The sequence below is a fragment of the Hordeum vulgare genome, chromosome 4H (assembly GCF_904849725.1).
Source record: "Hordeum vulgare subsp. vulgare chromosome 4H, MorexV3_pseudomolecules_assembly, whole genome shotgun sequence".
NCBI classification, from domain to species: domain Eukaryota; kingdom Viridiplantae; phylum Streptophyta; class Magnoliopsida; order Poales; family Poaceae; genus Hordeum; species Hordeum vulgare.
Window position 1 is genome coordinate 13,478,447 of NC_058521.1, and position 18,772 is coordinate 13,497,218.

Below are 18,772 nucleotides of genomic sequence, written 5' to 3' on the forward strand. Positions count from 1 at the left end.
GTCACTGACGCCTTCATTGTCGACGGAAACGTCTGCTCCCACTGAAAGCACATCGGCAAAAGACCTGAAATAAATTCAGAAAAATGCAAGCACCAACGTCAAGTCTGAGACTTAATAAACTCTGATAAACACGGGATATCACAATCCCTCTAAACATCCAATCAATCACGGTTTGTTTGCCTATTGGGACGCGGTTGGAGATGAGGTATCCATCCATCCATCCAAGTATCCAACCAACGGTCACTTGCTGCATGGCGCACACGCAAACGGCCAACGAACCAGTAGTACGTAGCTAATATTCTGATACGTCAGGTACAAAAAGTAGAGCAGGAAAAATCCGAATTCCAAACATAGGCGTCGGTCGGCCGAGGGACGACGACGCGACGTGATATTTAGGCCCAGAACAGATTCCCCGTCCCCGTCGCCCGCCCGCCCCCGCCCGTAAGCAAGCCCGCCCGCCCACGCCGCCGTCCACCGGTCATCGATCAGGATAAACCCCCGTCCGAACGCGGCCCGCCGAGGGCCGGACACGCGCCCGCTCCTCGCTGGCCCCCAATCACGGCGAGGCATGAGGAGAAAATACCGTCGCCGCCGGAAGACCCCCGCCCCGGAATTATTAATGGCGGAATACGATGCTCGCAGCAGTCCCCGTCCTATCGCGTGGGGGCCAGGCGAGGGAGGGAGGGAGAAAAAAATCCGGGGTGGGCGCGCCGGGGGATGGGATTGGTCGGCGCCAGCTCCCCCGCGCACCCGCAACGTGGGGTGCTCGTCCCGGGCCCCACCCCTGTCCCCTTCCCCCCTCCCCCTCTCTGCCCCTGCTATCCCTCCGGTACCGGTACCGGTACCTCTCCCTTTCCTTTCCCCCCTGCCGCTGCCCCTGGCTCCCTCCCCGCTCGCCGCGATCGTGATCCCGTTGGCCGGCCGGCTGGCGGATCGGGATCGGGATCGGAGTCGGATGCGCGCGCGGTCTCCCCTGCCGGCGGCGCGCTGCCGATGAGCTCCTCCTCGTCCCCCTCCTCCTTCCCGCTGCTTCCGGCGAGCTGAGGTACGGCTCCGGTTCCTGCTTGCTCTGCCTCCCAGGCCTGCTGCTGCTGTTGGTTCGCTCCGTCACCGCGAATTGCTTGCGATTGGCGGGAAGCGATGCTGCGCGCGCCCAGTCTCTCTAGCTCGAATCCAGCCGGTTCCGACTTGTCCTGCTTTAACTTCGCGGGCTGCGGCGAGCACTACTACTAGTTGCTTTGCGGCGGCGTTCCTCAGCTTTGCTGCGAATTTGAGTGGCTGCTGCAATCCGGGCTCGCTTTTCTGATTCCAGGCTCCTTTCCCGTCCACGGATAACCGTACTAACTTTCTTCGTAGCCTTTGCTTATACTCCTAGGTATTATCACCATAAGTAACCGCTGTCAAACATGTTTGACGCTGTGCTTTACTGTTTTTTTACTTTACTGATGGTTCGATCTGTGATAGATGCCCAGGTGATGTGACGTATCTGCCGCAGGCTTATCAGAATGTTTGCACCAGCAGTAGTACTAGTACAATTCTTCTTCCGTGTTACTACTACTACTGTATTTATGGGAAAAAAAATACTACTCCCTCCGTCCGGAAATACTTATCCTAAAAATATATATAATAAATGTATCTATAATTAAAATAAGCCTAGATACATTCATCTTTAGGACAATTATTTCCGGACGAAGGTAGTACTACTGTATTTGTTTGACTAGTACTACTATATGAGAGTGGATTTTTGTTTTGTTTGCTCTGCTTCTCCAAGCAAAGGCAAAGTGGCCATTGCGTGACAGCTTCCTCTGCCTTGCTTTGTTTCAGGCCATCTTGAACGCCTCTGCGTGGTTTTCGAGCCATTCCTGTGGTCTGTGGACATTGAGATGGCCGGCGCAGAGTCCAACAACGGGAGCGCCCAGAGGTGTGCTAGTTCACATTTCTAATATTGGCCTGCCTTACTTTCACAGAAATAGCAAGTGTTTTTTCAGTGCTGCTTTCCCTGGATACTGAAGAGCGCATTAAATGATTAAATGAGAGCCTAGTTTGCAATTGCACATTAATGTTAGATTTCTGCAATTCATTTTTGGGAACTACTAGTATTATTATTCTTTCCTTCTGAATATTTGTTGGTGGCTATTCTTTTCTTTCTAAATCAGGGGGGATACCCTTCCAAATGGAGACGTCTATGTGGGCAACTTCGATGGGTTAGTGCCTCACGGGATGGGGAAGTATATGTGGACGGATGGATCCCTCTATGACGGCGAATGGGATAAAAGCAAAATGACCGGGAGAGGAATGATCCAGTGGCCCTCAGGCGCATCCTATGAGGGCGACTTCCGTGGAGGTTTCATCGACGGAACAGGCACTTTCAAGGGGGTCGACGGCTCGGTTTACAAAGGTTCTTGGAGGATGAACAAAAAGCAGGGAATGGGGACAATGGTTTACTCAAACTCTGACAGTTATGAAGGTCTGTGGAACGAGGGTTTGCCGGATGGATATGGTAAATATACATGGGCTGCTGGCAACATCTACATTGGTAGCTGGAAGTCAGGTAGCATGAACGGCCGAGGCGTAATGCAGTGGGTAAATGGTGATACTCTTGACTGTAATTGGCTCAATGGGCTGGCTCATGGCAAAGGTTACTGCAAATATGCGTCAGGGGCATGTTACATTGGTACGTGGGATAGGGGAGTCAAGGATGGCCATGGCATATTTTATCAACCAGGAAGTAAAATACCTTGTAACCTTGAAGTTTCTGAGTGTGCAACAAATAATGATGGTACAAGTGCTTCAAGTTCTAGTAATGAAAAGGTCAAAGTTGGACTGTTGTTTCTATTGCAAAATCTGTGCAACAAATGGGGTCTACGTAGGTTTTTTCATCGTCCCAGGCGCATTTCAAATGGCACAACACCAATTTTTGTTGATGATTCTGGAAATCACTCGCCACAAGATCCACCCAATAAATCCTTGTCAAGTAACGAGCGTTTACAGAACAGTGATGTTCATAAGGATTTGGTCTATGAACGGGAATATATACAAGGAGTGCTTATTTCCGAGCATCCAAAAGGCAAACATTCAGGAATGTTGGACAGTGGTGAAACACAGGAAAATACCTGGCAAAAACAAGAAAGAGGGCCAATGGAGACTATTTACAAGGGACACAGGAGCTATTTTCTAATGCTTAATTTGCAACTCGGCATCAGGTGAGAGCTGAATAGCATCAATGTATCGCTGCAATTTTTTGTGTCATCTAAATTTAGCTGCAGGAATCTACCTTATGTTGGTTATTCTGCATAATGAGTATATATGTTTAAGGCTGGTGCACCCCGTTTAAATGAAGTAATCTACGTAAGTAGGAATGGGTACTTGCAGATCTACGGCACCAGAGTAATAATCACTTAATAATTCAAGCGCAGTATTACTAACTGAAAGATCAGCATTCAGTAGTCGGTTCAGTGGCAAAGGATGAACAAGTAGTTATAGTTCTTCTTATTTGAGTACAATAAAAGTAGTTTCTTCTTTCGAGGAAAGTGGTCAATACTGGCTCCAGATAAATCCATATGGTCCATGTTGTGTAAAGGAATAATTTATCTTTGAGGTAGATGTACTACACTAATGTAACGTATATAACTCCATACATGAGTATTTTCCATTTTGGTAATAAAAAAAATCGTTCACAGATGCTTGTCACTGTCACATTTTCTTGGCATGTTTTCCAACACCACACCTATTAAGTACTCCCTCCATACCTAAATAATTGTACTTGGGAAGAACTAGTTTAGTTCTCCCCAACTACAATTATTTAGGTACAAAGGGAGTATATGCCTATACCATCAAACCATCTCTTTAATTTCACTGTTTTGTTGTTTGTTCAAGTTATTTTAGCTATCAGATGTTCCATTAGTCAAATCATCATTTCGTTTATTGCTGTTCCATTAGCTACTGATTGACCAGAAAACAATGTTCTTCAGGTATACCGTGGGTAAAATCACCCCTGTACCTTTGCGTGAAGTTCGTTCAAATGATTTTGGACCTAGGGCCCGGATAATAATGTACTTCCCTTGTGAAGGCTCGCAGTATACCCCTCCACACTGCTCTGTCAATTTCTTTTGGAAAGACTACTGTCCTATGGTCTTCCGGTACGTCTCTTTCCAATTTGCAAAGTGTACACTAATTTATAATTACTACCGTACTCTTATTATTTCCTCTGATTGGATTTTAAAACTGTGGCTCACTTATCCATAGTTGAATATTAGGGTGTGCTTTCCATGATTCACCATTCCCCAACTGATGTAGAAAATGGTGAAGGAGTTAATTTGAACATATAATTCATCATCTGAATGAAGAAGCAGAATGGTTAGACACCCTGTTTCTATAGGCACAAAAAATAGTACTAAATTTCAAACAAATAAGTTGCCGGCCGTTCCAAAAAGAAGTGAGAAACTCATGGTCATAACATTCATGAAGTTTTCTAAAAAAATGTTCATGAAGTTCTGTTGGTGTTCTGAAGGAGTCACAGGCATAAGAGCGCTGCTCATGCTGTGACTCCTTTTCCCAGGTTTTCTAATAACCATTCCCAGGTTTATGAATGCTCTTCTGGCGTTGGTGGTCTTATGCTGTGACTCACAGCATAAGAGCGCTGCTCATGCTGAAGTGTGTGCCACGAATAATAGTTCGCACATATCTAACTGTTTTATAATTCAACTATTTTTATTTATTTAGAGTATAAACGGTAATAGTGCTTGTATAATATTTGTTGAGACAGTGCTGGATGACACAGACTGAAGAGAAAATTGCATCAACCCTGAACTTTGATAGCGTCTTCTGCTTTCTTTCATTTCTCCAAAGCTAGTCATTTTCTAAGTAGCAAATCTATGTTTGCTAGGAATCTCCGGGAAATGTTTCATATCGATGCCGCAGATTACATGATGTCCATATGTGGGGGTGATAGTCTAAAGGAGCTTTCTTCACCTGGGAAAAGTGGCAGTATTTTCTATCTTTCGCAGGACGAACGATTTGTTATAAAAACATTGAGAAAGAGTGAGCTGAAGGTATGGTCCGCTAGATTGTTTATGAGTATGGTTTCCCTGTTTATATTTGCAACCAGGAATTCCGTTTCTTGCGCAAAAGACAATGCTAGTAGAGTAATTCAAATATAAGTAAAAGTGAGCTTTACCCCATAAAAAAAACTGGCTCCCTTGTTGAGTGATAAGATATGCCTACTGCAGATTGGTTTGATGTAATACGTCCTGCAGATACTGTTGAAGATGCTTCCAAAATATTACAATCATGTCAAAGCTTATGATAATACTCTCATTACGAAATTTTTTGGCGTGCACAGGATTACGCTAAAAGCTGGAAAAAAGGTACATGGTCATATTTTTGGTGCACTATTGTAGTTTATTTCATATGCATTTGCCATAGTTATTGCCATCTATGGTGCTATTGCAGGTCCGTTTTGTTGTGATGGGTAATATGTTCTGCACTGAGCTGCGAATTCACCGTAAGTACGACTTAAAGGGATCTACACAGGGCCGGTCAACAAAAAAGCAAAAAATTAATGAGAACACAACATTGAAGGATCTTGACCTAGCACATGCATTTCATGTCGATAAATCATGGAGGGAAGCGCTTTTCAGGTAGGCTGTTCCTTTGTTGATCTGTATATTTTCCATCTTTCTATAGTTCGTTTTCTTGTTTTCTCTTTGGCGGTAGCTTTAAGAGTTCACGACCCTTATATTTTACAAATTTACTTGCTAGAAGTTTGTTCCAGTGGGTCCTTGTACAAACCAAAGAAAGTAAATGAACTTGTTTTCTTGTAGAAGTAAAAATATGATGAAATGGCATCTCTCTAGTTGAGCTTGACATATTGCTGCACCATTTCTGCTGTATTCTTTTTTCTGGAACCAGTTTCAAACATAGGGAACCATGGAATAATTGCTTATGAAACCTTGAAATCTCATTTTAGGTTATGAAGCGTTGAACATTCATAAACATATGATTCAACAATTGACAATTTGATGATAAGTGCGAACTGCTAACCACTTCTGTCAACCGATTTTCAGGCAGATAGCTCTTGATAGCATGTTCCTGGAATCCCAATCGATTATTGACTATAGCATGCTATTGGGAATCCATTTCAGAGCCCCTAATCACTTGAAGACTGCCACGTCACATCAGGATACACACGAAAGCAGTGGGATTACATCTGCAATGGATTGTATGTACCCAGTACCCTACCTCAAGTACAGATGAATAGTACTTATGTTCTTCTAAAATGGCGAATCTTTCTTAAATTGGAAGTTGAAACAAATACCTCAGATTGCACACTTGTACACTCTGTTTTGCTTCTTAGTTTCATCAAATTTGTATCATTTGCCTACCGGTTTTGACTTCCATCTATTGCCTTTCACCTTAATCAGGTAGCGTGCCACTGCATTGTGAGGATGCGAATTCCTCAAAGGGATTTCTTCTAGTTGCTCACGAACCAGGTACAACAGTAGGCGGTTCCCACATCAGAGGAAGCATGGTTAGAGCATCAGAAGGTGGTTACGAAGAAGTCGATCTTGTTCTGCCGGGCACCGGAAGGTAGATTTTCTTAACTTTGTCAAAAATATTCTACAATTCTGCCCAATACTGGGATATATGTTGCTAAACTGTATGAATTCAAGTGTGTTGAGCGTTTTATTCTTTTTCAGAAAATTAAAGGTCATGCATGGTTATTATTAACCTTATAGTAATAACCAAGATAAGTCGTGTTTCTGATTCCTGGGCGGTCTATATTCAGGTTCCGAGTGCAGCTAGGGGTGAACATGCCGGCCCGAGCCCGAAAATTGCTGGAAAGCACGGACGCGGTCGAGGAGTACGACGTGGTGCTCTACCTTGGCATCATAGACATACTGCAGGAGTACAACGCGTCCAAGAGGGTGGAGCATGCGGTCAAATCTCTCAAGTTCGACCCTCTCTCGATATCATCCGTTGATCCGAACTTGTATTCGAAACGATTCGTTAGTTTCCTGGAGAGGGTTTTCCCTGAGCAAGACTAAAATTAGAGAGGCCGTGAACAGTACATAGCAGTAATGGGTATTTTTGTTTTCTTGCTGTTGTTTTTGTTGTAAAGGATGAACATATTCACTAGAAATACTCAATAGGCAACACATGTAGTTCTTGTGCAGTTCCAAAAAACTTACTTATTGTACCGGTGACTATTTCCCCTTCTGTATGTCATGTACCAGAAATTGGCTATGGAATGCGCCACCGTGGAGCCGTACGCGTGAGCTGTGTTCGTCTCTCCGGCGAACTCCGTTGCTTCTTTGAACTAACTGTGACTCGTGAGCTGTGTTCGTCTCTCTGGCAATCTCCGTTGCTTCTTTGAACTAACTGTGACTCGTCGGTGAGGGCATGGTTGGAAAAGGCCGAATGGTTTCTTTGCTTTATTTGCTTCTTTATTGTCGTTATCGTCATGCATCTTTGAACTAATCAAGTATTCCATCGGTCCCAAAATAAATATCTTTATTTTAGTATTAAATTTAGGCTAACTTAATACTGTACTAAATTCGTAACAATTATTTAAAGACGAAGGGAGTACTAGAGAATAATTTGATGGACTTTCAGTCAAACTAAGTTAAGTACTCCTGATTTAGTATAATAACTGTATTAAATCAAGGACAATTAATATAGATTGGAGGAAGTATGAGCACATGACAACTCCGAACGTTTTTAATGAAAAGTTTAGTCACGTAAGGATGACAACTTTAATTGCAAGCATGACAACTGTCGTCCTTCAGTTTATTTTCGACAGGAACTTGCTGTGTGTCATTGGAATTTGCCATCACATTACTGGAATTGCCAGCAAAAACCACCATGACCGGAGTGCCACACAGCTGACGTGTAGTACTTTCATTGGGATAATCAGCCAAACTCCTCCGCTTTGTCTTGACGTGTACTTCTGATTTTTTTTCATTGTTTATTATTCACTGATTTTGGGTCCCGCTGCGATTCAAATGTTCGGGGTACCCCGGCGACCGATTACGGGGGTACTCGTCAAAACTCACACCTTTGGCTATTCTCACCAGCTTTCTATACTATTACTCACTTATTTTGGGTCCTGCCGCGATCCGAACGTTCGGGAAACCCCGGGGCCCGTCTACGGTGTACTTGCCAAAACTCGCAGTTTTTGCCTATTCTGGCCGATTTTCTATGCTATTACTCCATCATTTTGGCTCCGCTGCAATCCAAACGTTCGGGGAACCCCGCAGCCGGTTATGGGAAACTCGTCAAAACTCACAAGTTTGGCCTATTCTGTCAGTTTTGTATGCTATTACTTACTGATTTTGGGTCCCGCTGCGATCCAAATGTTCGGAGAACCCCAGGGTTTGATTACGGGGTACTCGCCAAAACTCAAGCTTTAGCCTATTCTGCCCAGCTTTCTATACTGTTACTCCCTCATTTTCGGTCCCGGAGCAACCCAGACGTTCGGGGAACCCAAAGGTACGATTACGGGTACTCGTCAAAACTCACAGCTTTGGCCTATTGTGGCTAGTTTTCTATACTATTACTCACTCATTTTGGGTCCTGCTGCGATCCGAACGTTCGGAGAACCCCGGGGTCCGGTTACGGGGTTCTCGCCAAAACTCGCAGTTTTGGCCTATTCTAGACAATTTTCTATGCTATTACTCAATCGTTTTGGGTCCCGCTGCAATCCGAATGTTCGGGGAACCCCGGGGTCCGGTTACGGGGAACTCGTCAAAACTCGCAGATTTGGACTATTCTAGCCAGTTTTGTATGCTATTGCTCAATGATTTTGGATCCTGCTGCGTTCTGAACATTTGGGGAACCCCGGGGGTCCGGCTAGAGGGTACTCGTCAAAGCTCGCAGTTTTGGCCTATTCTGGCCGATTTTCTATACTATTACTCAATCATTTTGGGCCCCGGGGCAACCCGAACGTTCGGGGAACCCCGTAGTCCGGTTATGGGGAACTCGTCAACACTTACAGATTTGACCTATTCTGACCAATTTTTTATGTTATTACTCACTGATTTTGGTTCCCGCTCCGATCGAAATGTTCGGGGAACGTCGGGGTCTGGCTACGGGATACTCGTCAAAAGTCACAGCTTTGGCCTATTCTGTCTAGTTTTCTGTACTATTGCTCACTAATTTTAGGCCCCGTTGTGATCCGAACGTTCGGGGAACCCCAAGGTCCGGTTACGGGAACTCGTCAAAACTCAGAGATTTGTCCTATTCTGGCCAGTTTTCTATATTATTACTCACTGATTTTTGGTCTCGCTGCGATTCAAACGTTTGGGGAACTCCGGTGTCCGGCTACGGGGTACTCGTCAAAACTCGCAGCTTTGGCCTATTCTGGCCAATTTTCTAAGCTATTACTCAATCATTTTGGGTCCTGCTGCAATTCGAACATTCGGGGAACCCCGTGGTCCGGTTATGGGGAATTAGTCAAAACTATCATATTTGGCCAATTCTGGCTAGTTTTGTATGCTACTACTCACTAATTTTGTGTCCCGCTACAATCCAAATGTCTGGGGATCCCCGGGGTCCAGTTACGGCGTACTCGTCAGGACTCACAGCTTTGGCCTATTCTGGCTAGCTTTCTATACTATTACTCACTCATTTTGGGTCGTGCTGTGATTCGAATGTTCGGAGAACTCCGGGGTCCGGCTACGGGGTACTCATCAAAACTCACTGTTTTGGCCTATTCTGGCCAATTTTCTATGCTATTACTCAATCATTTTGGGTCCCGCTGCAATCCGAACGTTCGAGGAACCCCACGGTCCAGTTATGGGAACTCGTCAAAACTCACAAATTTGGCCTATTCTTGCCAGTTTTGTATGCTATTACTTAGTGATTTTGGGTCCCGCTGCGATCCAAATGTTCGGGGAACCCCGATGTCCGATTACGGGGTACTCGACAAATCTCAGCGCTTTGGCCTATTCTGGCCAGCTTTCTATACTATTACTCACTCATTTTGGATCTCGGGGCAACCCAAGCGTTTGGGGAATCCCGAGGTCCGGCTATGGGGAACTCGTCCAAACTCGTAGTTTTGGCCTATTCTGGCATGCTGTTTATGCTATTACTCACTCATTTTGGGTCCGGGTGCGATCCGAATGTTTGGGGAACCTTGGGTTCGGTTATGGGGAACTCGTTAAAACTTGCAGATTTGCTCTATTCTGGCTAGTTTCTATACTATTGCTCACTGATTTTGGGTCATGGTGTGATCCGTATGTTCGGGGAACCCCGCGGTCCGGCTACAGGGTACTCGTCAAAACTCGCAGTTTTAGCCTATTCAAGCCAATGTTCTATGCTATTACCCAGTCAATTTAGGCCGTGCTGCAATACGAACGTTCGAGGAACCCCGTGGTTCGGTTATGGGGAACTCGTGAGTACTCACATATTTGGCCTATTCTGGCCAATTTTCTATGATATTACTCACTCATTTTAGGTCCCACTACAATCCAAATGTTCGGGGAACCCTGCGGTCCGGTTACGGGTATTCTCCCTAGTTTCCTATACTATCACTCACCGATTTTGGGCCACGCTGCGATCCGAACGTTCGGGGAACCCCGAGGTCCGGCTGCGGGGAACTCGTCAGAACTCATAGATTTGGTCTATTCCGATAAGTTTTCTATACTATTACTCACTGATTTTGGGCCCCGCTGCGATCCAAATGTTCGGGGAACCCTAGTGTTCGGTTATGGGGAACTCGTCAACACTCGAAGTTTTGGCCTATTCTCGTCGATTTTCTATGCTATTACTAACCGATTCTGGGTCCCACTACGACCTGAAGTTCGGGAACCCTAGTGTCCTGCTATGAGGTACTCATCAAAACTCTTAGTTTTGGCCTATTGAGCCAATTTTCTATGCTATTACTCAATCATTGTGGGTCCCGCTGCAAACCGAATGTTCGGGGAACCTTGCGGTGCTGTTATGGGGAACTCGTTGAAACTCATAGATTTAGCCTATTCTGGCCAGTTTTGTATGCTATTACCCAATGATTTTGGGACCGGTGCGATCCAAATGTTCGGGGAACCCCGGGGTCCGGTTACGGAGTACTCGTCAAAACTCACAGCTTTGGCCTATTACATCGAGCTTTCTATACTAGTACTCACTCATTTTAGGTCGTGCCACGATCGGAACTTTCAGGGAAACCCGGGGTCCGCCTATGGGGTACTCGTCAAAACTCGTAGTTTTGGTCTATTCTAGCCAATTTCTATGCTTTTAGTCAATCATTTCGGGTCCCGTTGTAATGGTTACGGGGAACTTGTCAAAACTCACAAATTTGGCTTATGCTAGCCAGTTATCTAAACTATTGCTCACTGATTTTGGGCCCCGTTGCTATCCGAACATTCGGGGAACCTCGCGGTCCGGTATGGGGAACTCGTCAACACTCATAAATTTGACCTATTCAGGCCAATTTTGTATGCTATTTCTCACTGATTTTGGGTCCCGTTGCGATCGAAATGTTCGGGGAACGCCGGGTCCAGTTACGGGGCACTCGTCAAAACTCACAACTTTGGCCTATTCTGGTTAGTTTTCTATACTATTACTCACTAATTTTGGGCCCCGCTATGATCCGAACGTTCGGGGAACTCCGATGTCCGGTTACGGGGAACTCATCAAAACTCACAAACTCGGCCTATTCTGGCTTGTTTTCTATGCTGAGATCTAAATGTCCGGGGAACCCCGGGGTTCGGTTACGGGAAACTTGTCAAAACTCACAGTTTTGGCCCACTCTCGCCAGTTTTCTATGCTATTACTCACTGATTTTGGGTCCCGCTGCGATCCGAACATTCGGGGAACACTGGTGTCCGCCTACGGCATACTCCTCAAAACTCACAACTTTGGTCCATTTTGGCCAGCTTTCTATACTATTACTCACTCATTTTGGGTCGTGCTGCGATCCGAACGTTCGGAGAACTCTGGGGTTGGGCTACAGGGTACTCGTAAAAACTCGCAGTTTTGACCTATTCTGGCCAATTTTCTATGCTACTACTCAATCATTTTGGGTCCCGATGCGATCCGAAAGTTCGGGGAACCCCGCGGGGCCGGTTATGGGGAACTCGTCAAAACTCACATATTTGGCCTAGTCTGCCAGCTTTCTATACTATTACGCACTCATTTTGTGTCCCGAGGCAACCCGAACGTTTGGGGAACCCCGAGGTCTGGTTACGGGGAACTCATCGAAACTCGCAGTGTTGGCCTATTCTGGCCAGTTTTCTATGCTATTACTCACTGATTTTGGGCCTAGGTGAGATTCGAATGTTTGGGGAATCCCGGGGTCCGGTTAGAGGGAACTCGTCGAAACTCGCAAATTTGGCTTATTCTGACCAATTTTCTATACTATTGCTCACTGATCTTGGGTCCTGCTGGAATCCGAACATTTGGGGAACCTCGTGGTCTAGTTATGGGGAACTCATCAACACTCACAGATTTGCCCAATTTAGCACAATTTTATATGCTAATAATCATTAATTTTGGGTCCCCCTGCGATCGAAATGGTCGGGGAACACCGGGCTCTGGTTACGGGGTACTCGTCAAAACTCAGAGCTTTGGTCTATTCTAAGTAGTTTTCTGTACTATTACTCACTAATTTTGGGCCCCGCTTCGATTCGAACGTTCGGGGAACCCCGAGGTCCGTTCACAAGGAACTCGTCAAAACTCACAGATTTGGCCTATTTCTTGCATGTTTTCTATGCTATTAGTCACTAATTTTTGATCCCTGTGCGATCTAAACGTTAGGGGAACCCCGGGGTTCGGTTACGGGGAACTCTTGAAAACTCGCAGTTTTGGCCTATTCTCGCCAGTTTTCTATGCTATTACTCACTCATTTTGGGTCCCGCTGCGATCCGAACATTCGGGGAACACCGGTGTCCGCCTACGGCGTACTCGTCAAAACTCACAACTTTGGTCCATTTCGGCGAGCTTTCTATACAATTACTCACTCATTTTGGGTCCTGCTCCGATCCGGACATTCGGAGAACCACGGGATTAGGCTACGGGCTATGCGTCAAAACTTGTAGTTTTGGCCTCTTCTGGCGAATTTTCTATGCTATTAGTCAATCATTTTGGGTCCCGCTGTGATTCGAATGTTCGGGGAACTCCGCGGGCCGGTTATGGGGAACTAGTCGAAACTCACATATTTGGCCTATTCTCGCCAGTTTCGCATGCTATTACTCAGTGATTTTGGATCCCGCTGCGATCCAAATGTTTGGGTAACCCCGGGGTATGATTATGGGGTACTCGTGAAAAGTCAAAACTTTGGCCTATTCCGGCTATCTTTCTATACTATTACGCACTGATTTTGTGTCTCGAGGCAACCCAAACGTTCGGGGAACCCTAAGGTCAAGTTACGGGGAACTCGTCAAAACTCACACTTTTGGCCTATTATGGCCAGTTTTCCATGCTATTACTCACCAATTTTGGGCCCCGTTGTGTTCCGATTGTTCGGGGAACCCCGAGGTCCGGTTATGGAGAACTCGTCAAAACTCACAGACCTGTCCTATTCTGGCCTGCTTTCTATACTATTACTCACTCATTTTGGGTCCCGCTGTGATCCAAACGTTCGGGGAACTCCGGTGTAGGGCTACGGGGTACTCGTCAAAACTCGTAGCTTTTGCGTAATCTTGCCAATTTTCCAAGCTATTACTCAATCATTTTTGGTCTCGCTCCAATTTGAACATTCGGGGAACCGTGTGGTTCGGTTATAGGGAATTCATCAAAACTATCAGATTTGGCCAATTCTGGCCAGTTTTACATGCTACTACTCACCAATTTTGGGTCCCAGTGCGATCCAAATGTTCGGGGATCCTCGGGATCCGATTACGGCGTACACATCAAAACTCACAGCTTTGGCCTATTCCGGCCAGCTTTCTATACTATTACTCACTCATTTTGGGTCCTGTTGTGATACGAACGTTCGAAGAACTTCGGGGTCCGGCTACGGGGTACTCGTCAAAACACGCCGTTTTGGCCTATACTGGCCAACTTTCTATGCTATTACTCAATCATTTTGGGCCCCGTTGCAATCCGGACGTTTGGGGAACCCTGCGGTCCGGTTATGGGGAACTCATAAAAACTCATAAATTTGGCCTATTCTCGCCAGTTTTGTATGGTATTACTCACTCATTTTGGGTCCCGCTGCGATCCAAATGTTCGGGGAACCCCCGGGTCCGATTACGGGGTACTCGACAAAACTCACCGCTTTGGCCTATCCTGGCCAACTTTCTATACTATTACTCACTCATTTTGGATCCTGCGGCAACCTGAACGTTCGGTGAACCCCGAGGTCGGCTACTGGGAACTCATCAAAACTCGTAGTTTTGGCCTATTCTTGCCAGCTTTCTATGCTACTACTCACCGATTTTGGGTCCGGGTGCGATCCGAATGTTTGGGGAACCCCGAGGTCTGGTTACGGGGAACTCGTAAAAACTCGCAGATTTGGCTTATTCTCGCTAGTTTTCTATACTATTGCTCACTGATTTTGGGTCGCGCTGCGATCCGAACGTTTGGGGAACCTTAGGGTACGACTAGAGGGTATTCGTCAAAACTAGCAGTTTTGGCCTATTCTGGCCAATTTTGTATGCTATTACTCACTAATTTTGGTGCCACTGCAATCCAAATGTTCGAGTAACCCCGGGGTCCGGTTACGGGGTACTCATCAAAACTCACAACTTTCTATACTAATGTTCACTGATTTTGGGTTGTGTTGCATGCGAACGTTCGGGGAACCCTCGGGTCCGGCTACAAGGTATTTGTCAGAACTCGTAGTTTTGGCCTATTCTCGACAATTTTCTATGCTATTACTCAATAATTTTGGGCCCCACTGCAAACCGAACGTTCGGGGAACACCGTCATCCAGTTATGGGGAACTCATCAACACTATTCTCGTCAATTTTCTATACTATTTTGGCTAATTTTCTATACTAGTTTTGGCCTATCCTGTCCAATTTTCCATATTATTACTCACTGATTTTGGGTCCCGTTGCGATCCAAATGTTCAGGGAACCCTGCGGTTCGGTTACGGGGTACTGTTAAAAACTCACAGCTTTGGCCTATTCTGGCTAGTTTTCTATAGTATTACTCAATGATTTTGGGCCTCTCTGCGATCCGAATGTTCGAGGAGCCCCAAGGTCCGGTTACAGGGAAATCGTCAAAACTCATATATTTGGCCTATTCTGGCCAGTTTTCTATCCTATTACTCACTGATTTTGGGTCCCGCTGTGATCCAAACATTCGGGGAACCCCGGGGTTCGGTTACGGGGAACTCCTCAAAACACGCAGTTTTGGCTTATTCCTTCCAGTTTACTATGTTATTACTCATTGATTTTGGGTCCCGCAACGATCCAAACATTCGGGGAACCCCGGTGTCTAGCTACTTGGTACTCGTCATAACTCGCGGGTTTGGCCAATTGTGGCCAATTTTGTATGCTATTACTCAATCATTTTGGGTCGCTCTCCAATCGGAACATTCGGGGAACCGTGCGGTTCGGTTATGGTGAACTCGTCAAAACTCACAGATTTGACCTATTCTAGCCACTTATGTATGCTATTACTCACTGATTTTGGGTCCCACTGCGATCCAACTGTTCGGGAGCCGGTTATGGGGTTCTTGTCAAAACTCACAACTTTGGCCTATTCCGGCCAGCTTTCTATACTATTACTCACTCATTTTGGGTCCTGGTGCGATCCGAACATTCAGGGAACCCCGGGGTCCGTCTATGGGGCACTCGTCAAAACTTGCAGTTTTGGCCTATTCTGGCCAATTTTTTATGCTATTACTTAATCATTTCGGGTCCCGCCGCAATCAAAATGTTCGGGGAACCCCGCGGTCCGGTTATATGGAACTTGACAAAACTAACAGATTTGGCCTATTCTGGCCAGTTTTGTGTGCTATTACTCACTCATTTTGGGTCCCGCTGCGATCCTAATGTTCGGGGAACCCCGGGTTCGATTATGGGGTACTCGTCAAAACTCACAGCTTTGACCTATTGTTGCCAGCTTTCTATAGTATTACTCACTCATTTTGGGTCCCGAGGCAACCCAAACGTTCGGGGAACCCCGAGGTCCGGTTAGAGGGAACTCATCAAAATACGCAGTTTTGGCCTATTCTGGTTAGTTTTCTATGCTTTTACTCACTGATTTTGGGCCCGGTTCCGATTTGAATGTTTGAGGAACACCGGGGTCCGGTTACGGGGAACTCGTCAAAACTCGCAGATTTTTCCTATTATGTCTAGTTTTCGGTACTATTGCTCCCTGATTTTGGGTCCTGCAGCTATCCGAACGTTCGGGGAACCCCGGGTCAGGCTATGGGGTACTCGTCAAAACTTGAAGTTTTGGCCTATTCTGGCCAATTTTCTATGCTATTACTCTATCATTTTGGGTCCCGTTGCAATCCGAACGTTCGGGGAACCCCGCGGTCCGGTTATGGGGAACTCGTCAAAACTCGTAGATTTGGCCTATTCTGGTCGATTTTGTATGCTACTACTCACTAATTTTGGGTCCCACTGCGATCCAAATGTTCGAGGAACCCCAGTGTCCGGTTACGGGGTACTCGTCAAAACTCACAGCTTTGACCTATTATGGCTAGTTTTCTACACTATTACTCACTGATTTTTGGGCCCCGTTGCGATCCAAACTTTCGAGGAACCACGAGATGTGGTTACGGGGTACTCGTAAAAACTCATAGATTTGGCCTATTCTGGCGAGTTTTCTGTGCTCTTACTCACTAATTTTTTGGTCACGTTGCAGTCCAAACGTTTGGGGAACCGCGGGATTCGGTTACGGGGAACTCGTCAAAACTCGCAGTTTTTGCCTATTCTCGCCACTTTTCTATGCTATTACTCACTGATTTTGGCCCCCCCTGCGATTCGAACGTTCGGGAAACCCCGGTTTCTGGCTACTGGGTACTCATCAAAACTCGCAGTTTTGGCCTATTGTGGCCAATTTCCTATGCTATTACTCACTCATGTTAGGTCCCGCTGCAATCTGAACATTGGGGGAACCGTGCGGTCCGGTTGTGGGGAACTCGTCAAAACTCACATATTTGGCCTATTCTAGCCTGTTTTGTATGCTATTACTCACTGATTTTGGGTCCCACTACGATGCAAATGACCGGGGAAACCCGGTGTCCGGCTACGGGGTACTCGTCAAAACTCACAGCTTTGGCCTATTCCACCCAGCTTTCTATACTATTACTCACTGATTTTGGGTCGTGCTGCGATCCAAACATTTGGGGAACCCCGGGGTCCGGCTACGGGGTACTCGTTAAAACTCACAGTTTTGGCCTATTCTGGCCAATTTTCTATGCTATTACTCAAACATTTTGGGTCCCGCTGCAATCCAAACGTTCAGGGAACCCCACGTTCCAGTTATGGGGAACTCGTCAAAACTCACAGATTTGGCCTATTCTGGCCAGTTTTGTATCCTATTACTCACCCATTTTGGGTCCCGCTGTGGTCCAAATGTTTGGGGCACCCCTTGGTCCGGTTACGGGGAACTCGTCAAAACTCGCAGTTTTGGCCTCTTCTCGCCAGTTTTCTATGCTATTACTCACTGATTTTGGGTCTGGGTGCGATCCGAATGTTCGGGGAATCCCAGGGTCCGCTTACGAGGAACTCGTCAAAACTCACACATTTGGCCTATTCTCGCCAGTTATCTATACTATTGCTCACTGATTTTAGGTCCCGCTATGATCCGAACGTTCGGTGCACCCCGGTGTCCGGCTACAGGGTACTCGTCAAAGCTCGCGGTTTTGGCCTATTGTGGCCAATTTTGTATGCTATTACTCAATCATTTTGGGTCGTGATGCAATCTGAACATTCGGGGAACCCTGCGGTCCGGTTATGGGGAACTCATCAAAACTCAAAGATTTGACCTATTCTGGCCAGTTTTGTATGCTATTACTCACTGATTTTGGGTGCTCCTGCGATCCAACTGTTCAGGGTCCGGTTACGGGGTACTCGTCAAAACTCACAGCTTTGTCCTATTCCGACCAACTTCCTATACTATTACTCACTCATTTTTGGTCGTGATGCGATCCGAACATTCGGGGAACCCCGAGTCTGGCTACGGGGTATCCGTCAAAACTTGCACTTTTGGCCTATTCTGGCCAATTTTCTATGTTATTACTTAATCATATTGGGTCCCGCTGAAATCCGAACGTTCGGGGAACCCCGCGGTCCGGTGATGGGAAACTCGTCAAAACTCACAAATTTGGCCTATTCTGGCCAGTTTTGTATCCTATTAGTCACCCCGGGGTCCTGCTACGAGTTCCCGGGGTCCTGCTACGATTCAAATGTTCGGTGAACCCAGGGTTATTATGGGGTACTCGTCAAAACTCAACCCGGGGTCCTGCTACGATCCAAATGTTCGGGGAACCCAGGGTCCAATTACGGGGTACTCGTTAAAACTCATAGCTTTGGCCTATTCTTGCCAGATTTCTTTGGTATTACTCACTCATTTTGGGTTCCTAGGCAACCCAAACTTTCGGGAAACCCCGAGGTCCGATTACACGGAACTCGTCAAAACTCACAGTTTTGGCCTATTCTGGCCAATTTTCCATGCTATTACTCATTGATTTTGGGTCCGATTGCGATTTGAATGTTTGTGGAACCCCGGGGTCTAGTGACGGGAACTCCTCAAAACTCGTAGATTTGCCGTATTCTCGCTAGTTTTTGATACTATTGCTCACTGATTTTGGGTCTTGCAGTGATCCGAACATTCGGGGGACCCCGGGTCAACCTACGGGGTACTCGTCAAG

At 46.1% G+C, this 18,772-nt stretch overlaps 1 protein-coding gene across 1 annotated transcript; it reads left to right on the top strand.

The window, feature by feature from the left end:
- Positions 1–844: 844 nt before the first annotated feature.
- Positions 845–7,245, top strand: LOC123447331 (phosphatidylinositol 4-phosphate 5-kinase 1-like). Its single transcript, XM_045123923.1, has 10 exons — positions 845–1,045; positions 1,825–1,921; positions 2,157–3,203; positions 3,972–4,139; positions 4,886–5,051; positions 5,256–5,366; positions 5,452–5,639; positions 6,066–6,220; positions 6,423–6,588; positions 6,788–7,245. Exons 2-10 carry the CDS (start codon positions 1,884–1,886, stop codon positions 7,044–7,046), a joined length of 2,298 nt encoding a protein of 765 aa, XP_044979858.1. The 5' UTR covers positions 845–1,045; positions 1,825–1,883; the 3' UTR covers positions 7,047–7,245.
- The last annotated feature ends 11,527 nt before the right edge of the window (positions 7,246–18,772 follow it).

Excerpts from the sequence above, each read along its gene's own strand:
- LOC123447331 (XM_045123923.1), top strand. The coding sequence starts at position 1,884 with ATGGCCGGCGCAGAGTCCAACAACGGGAGCGCCCAGAG. Across the intron at positions 5,367-5,451 it reads CGCTAAAAGCTGGAAAAAAG|GTCCGTTTTGTTGTGATGGG; the intron begins GTACATGGTCAT and ends GTGCTATTGCAG. Across the intron at positions 6,589-6,787 it reads GTTCTGCCGGGCACCGGAAG|GTTCCGAGTGCAGCTAGGGG; the intron begins GTAGATTTTCTT and ends GTCTATATTCAG.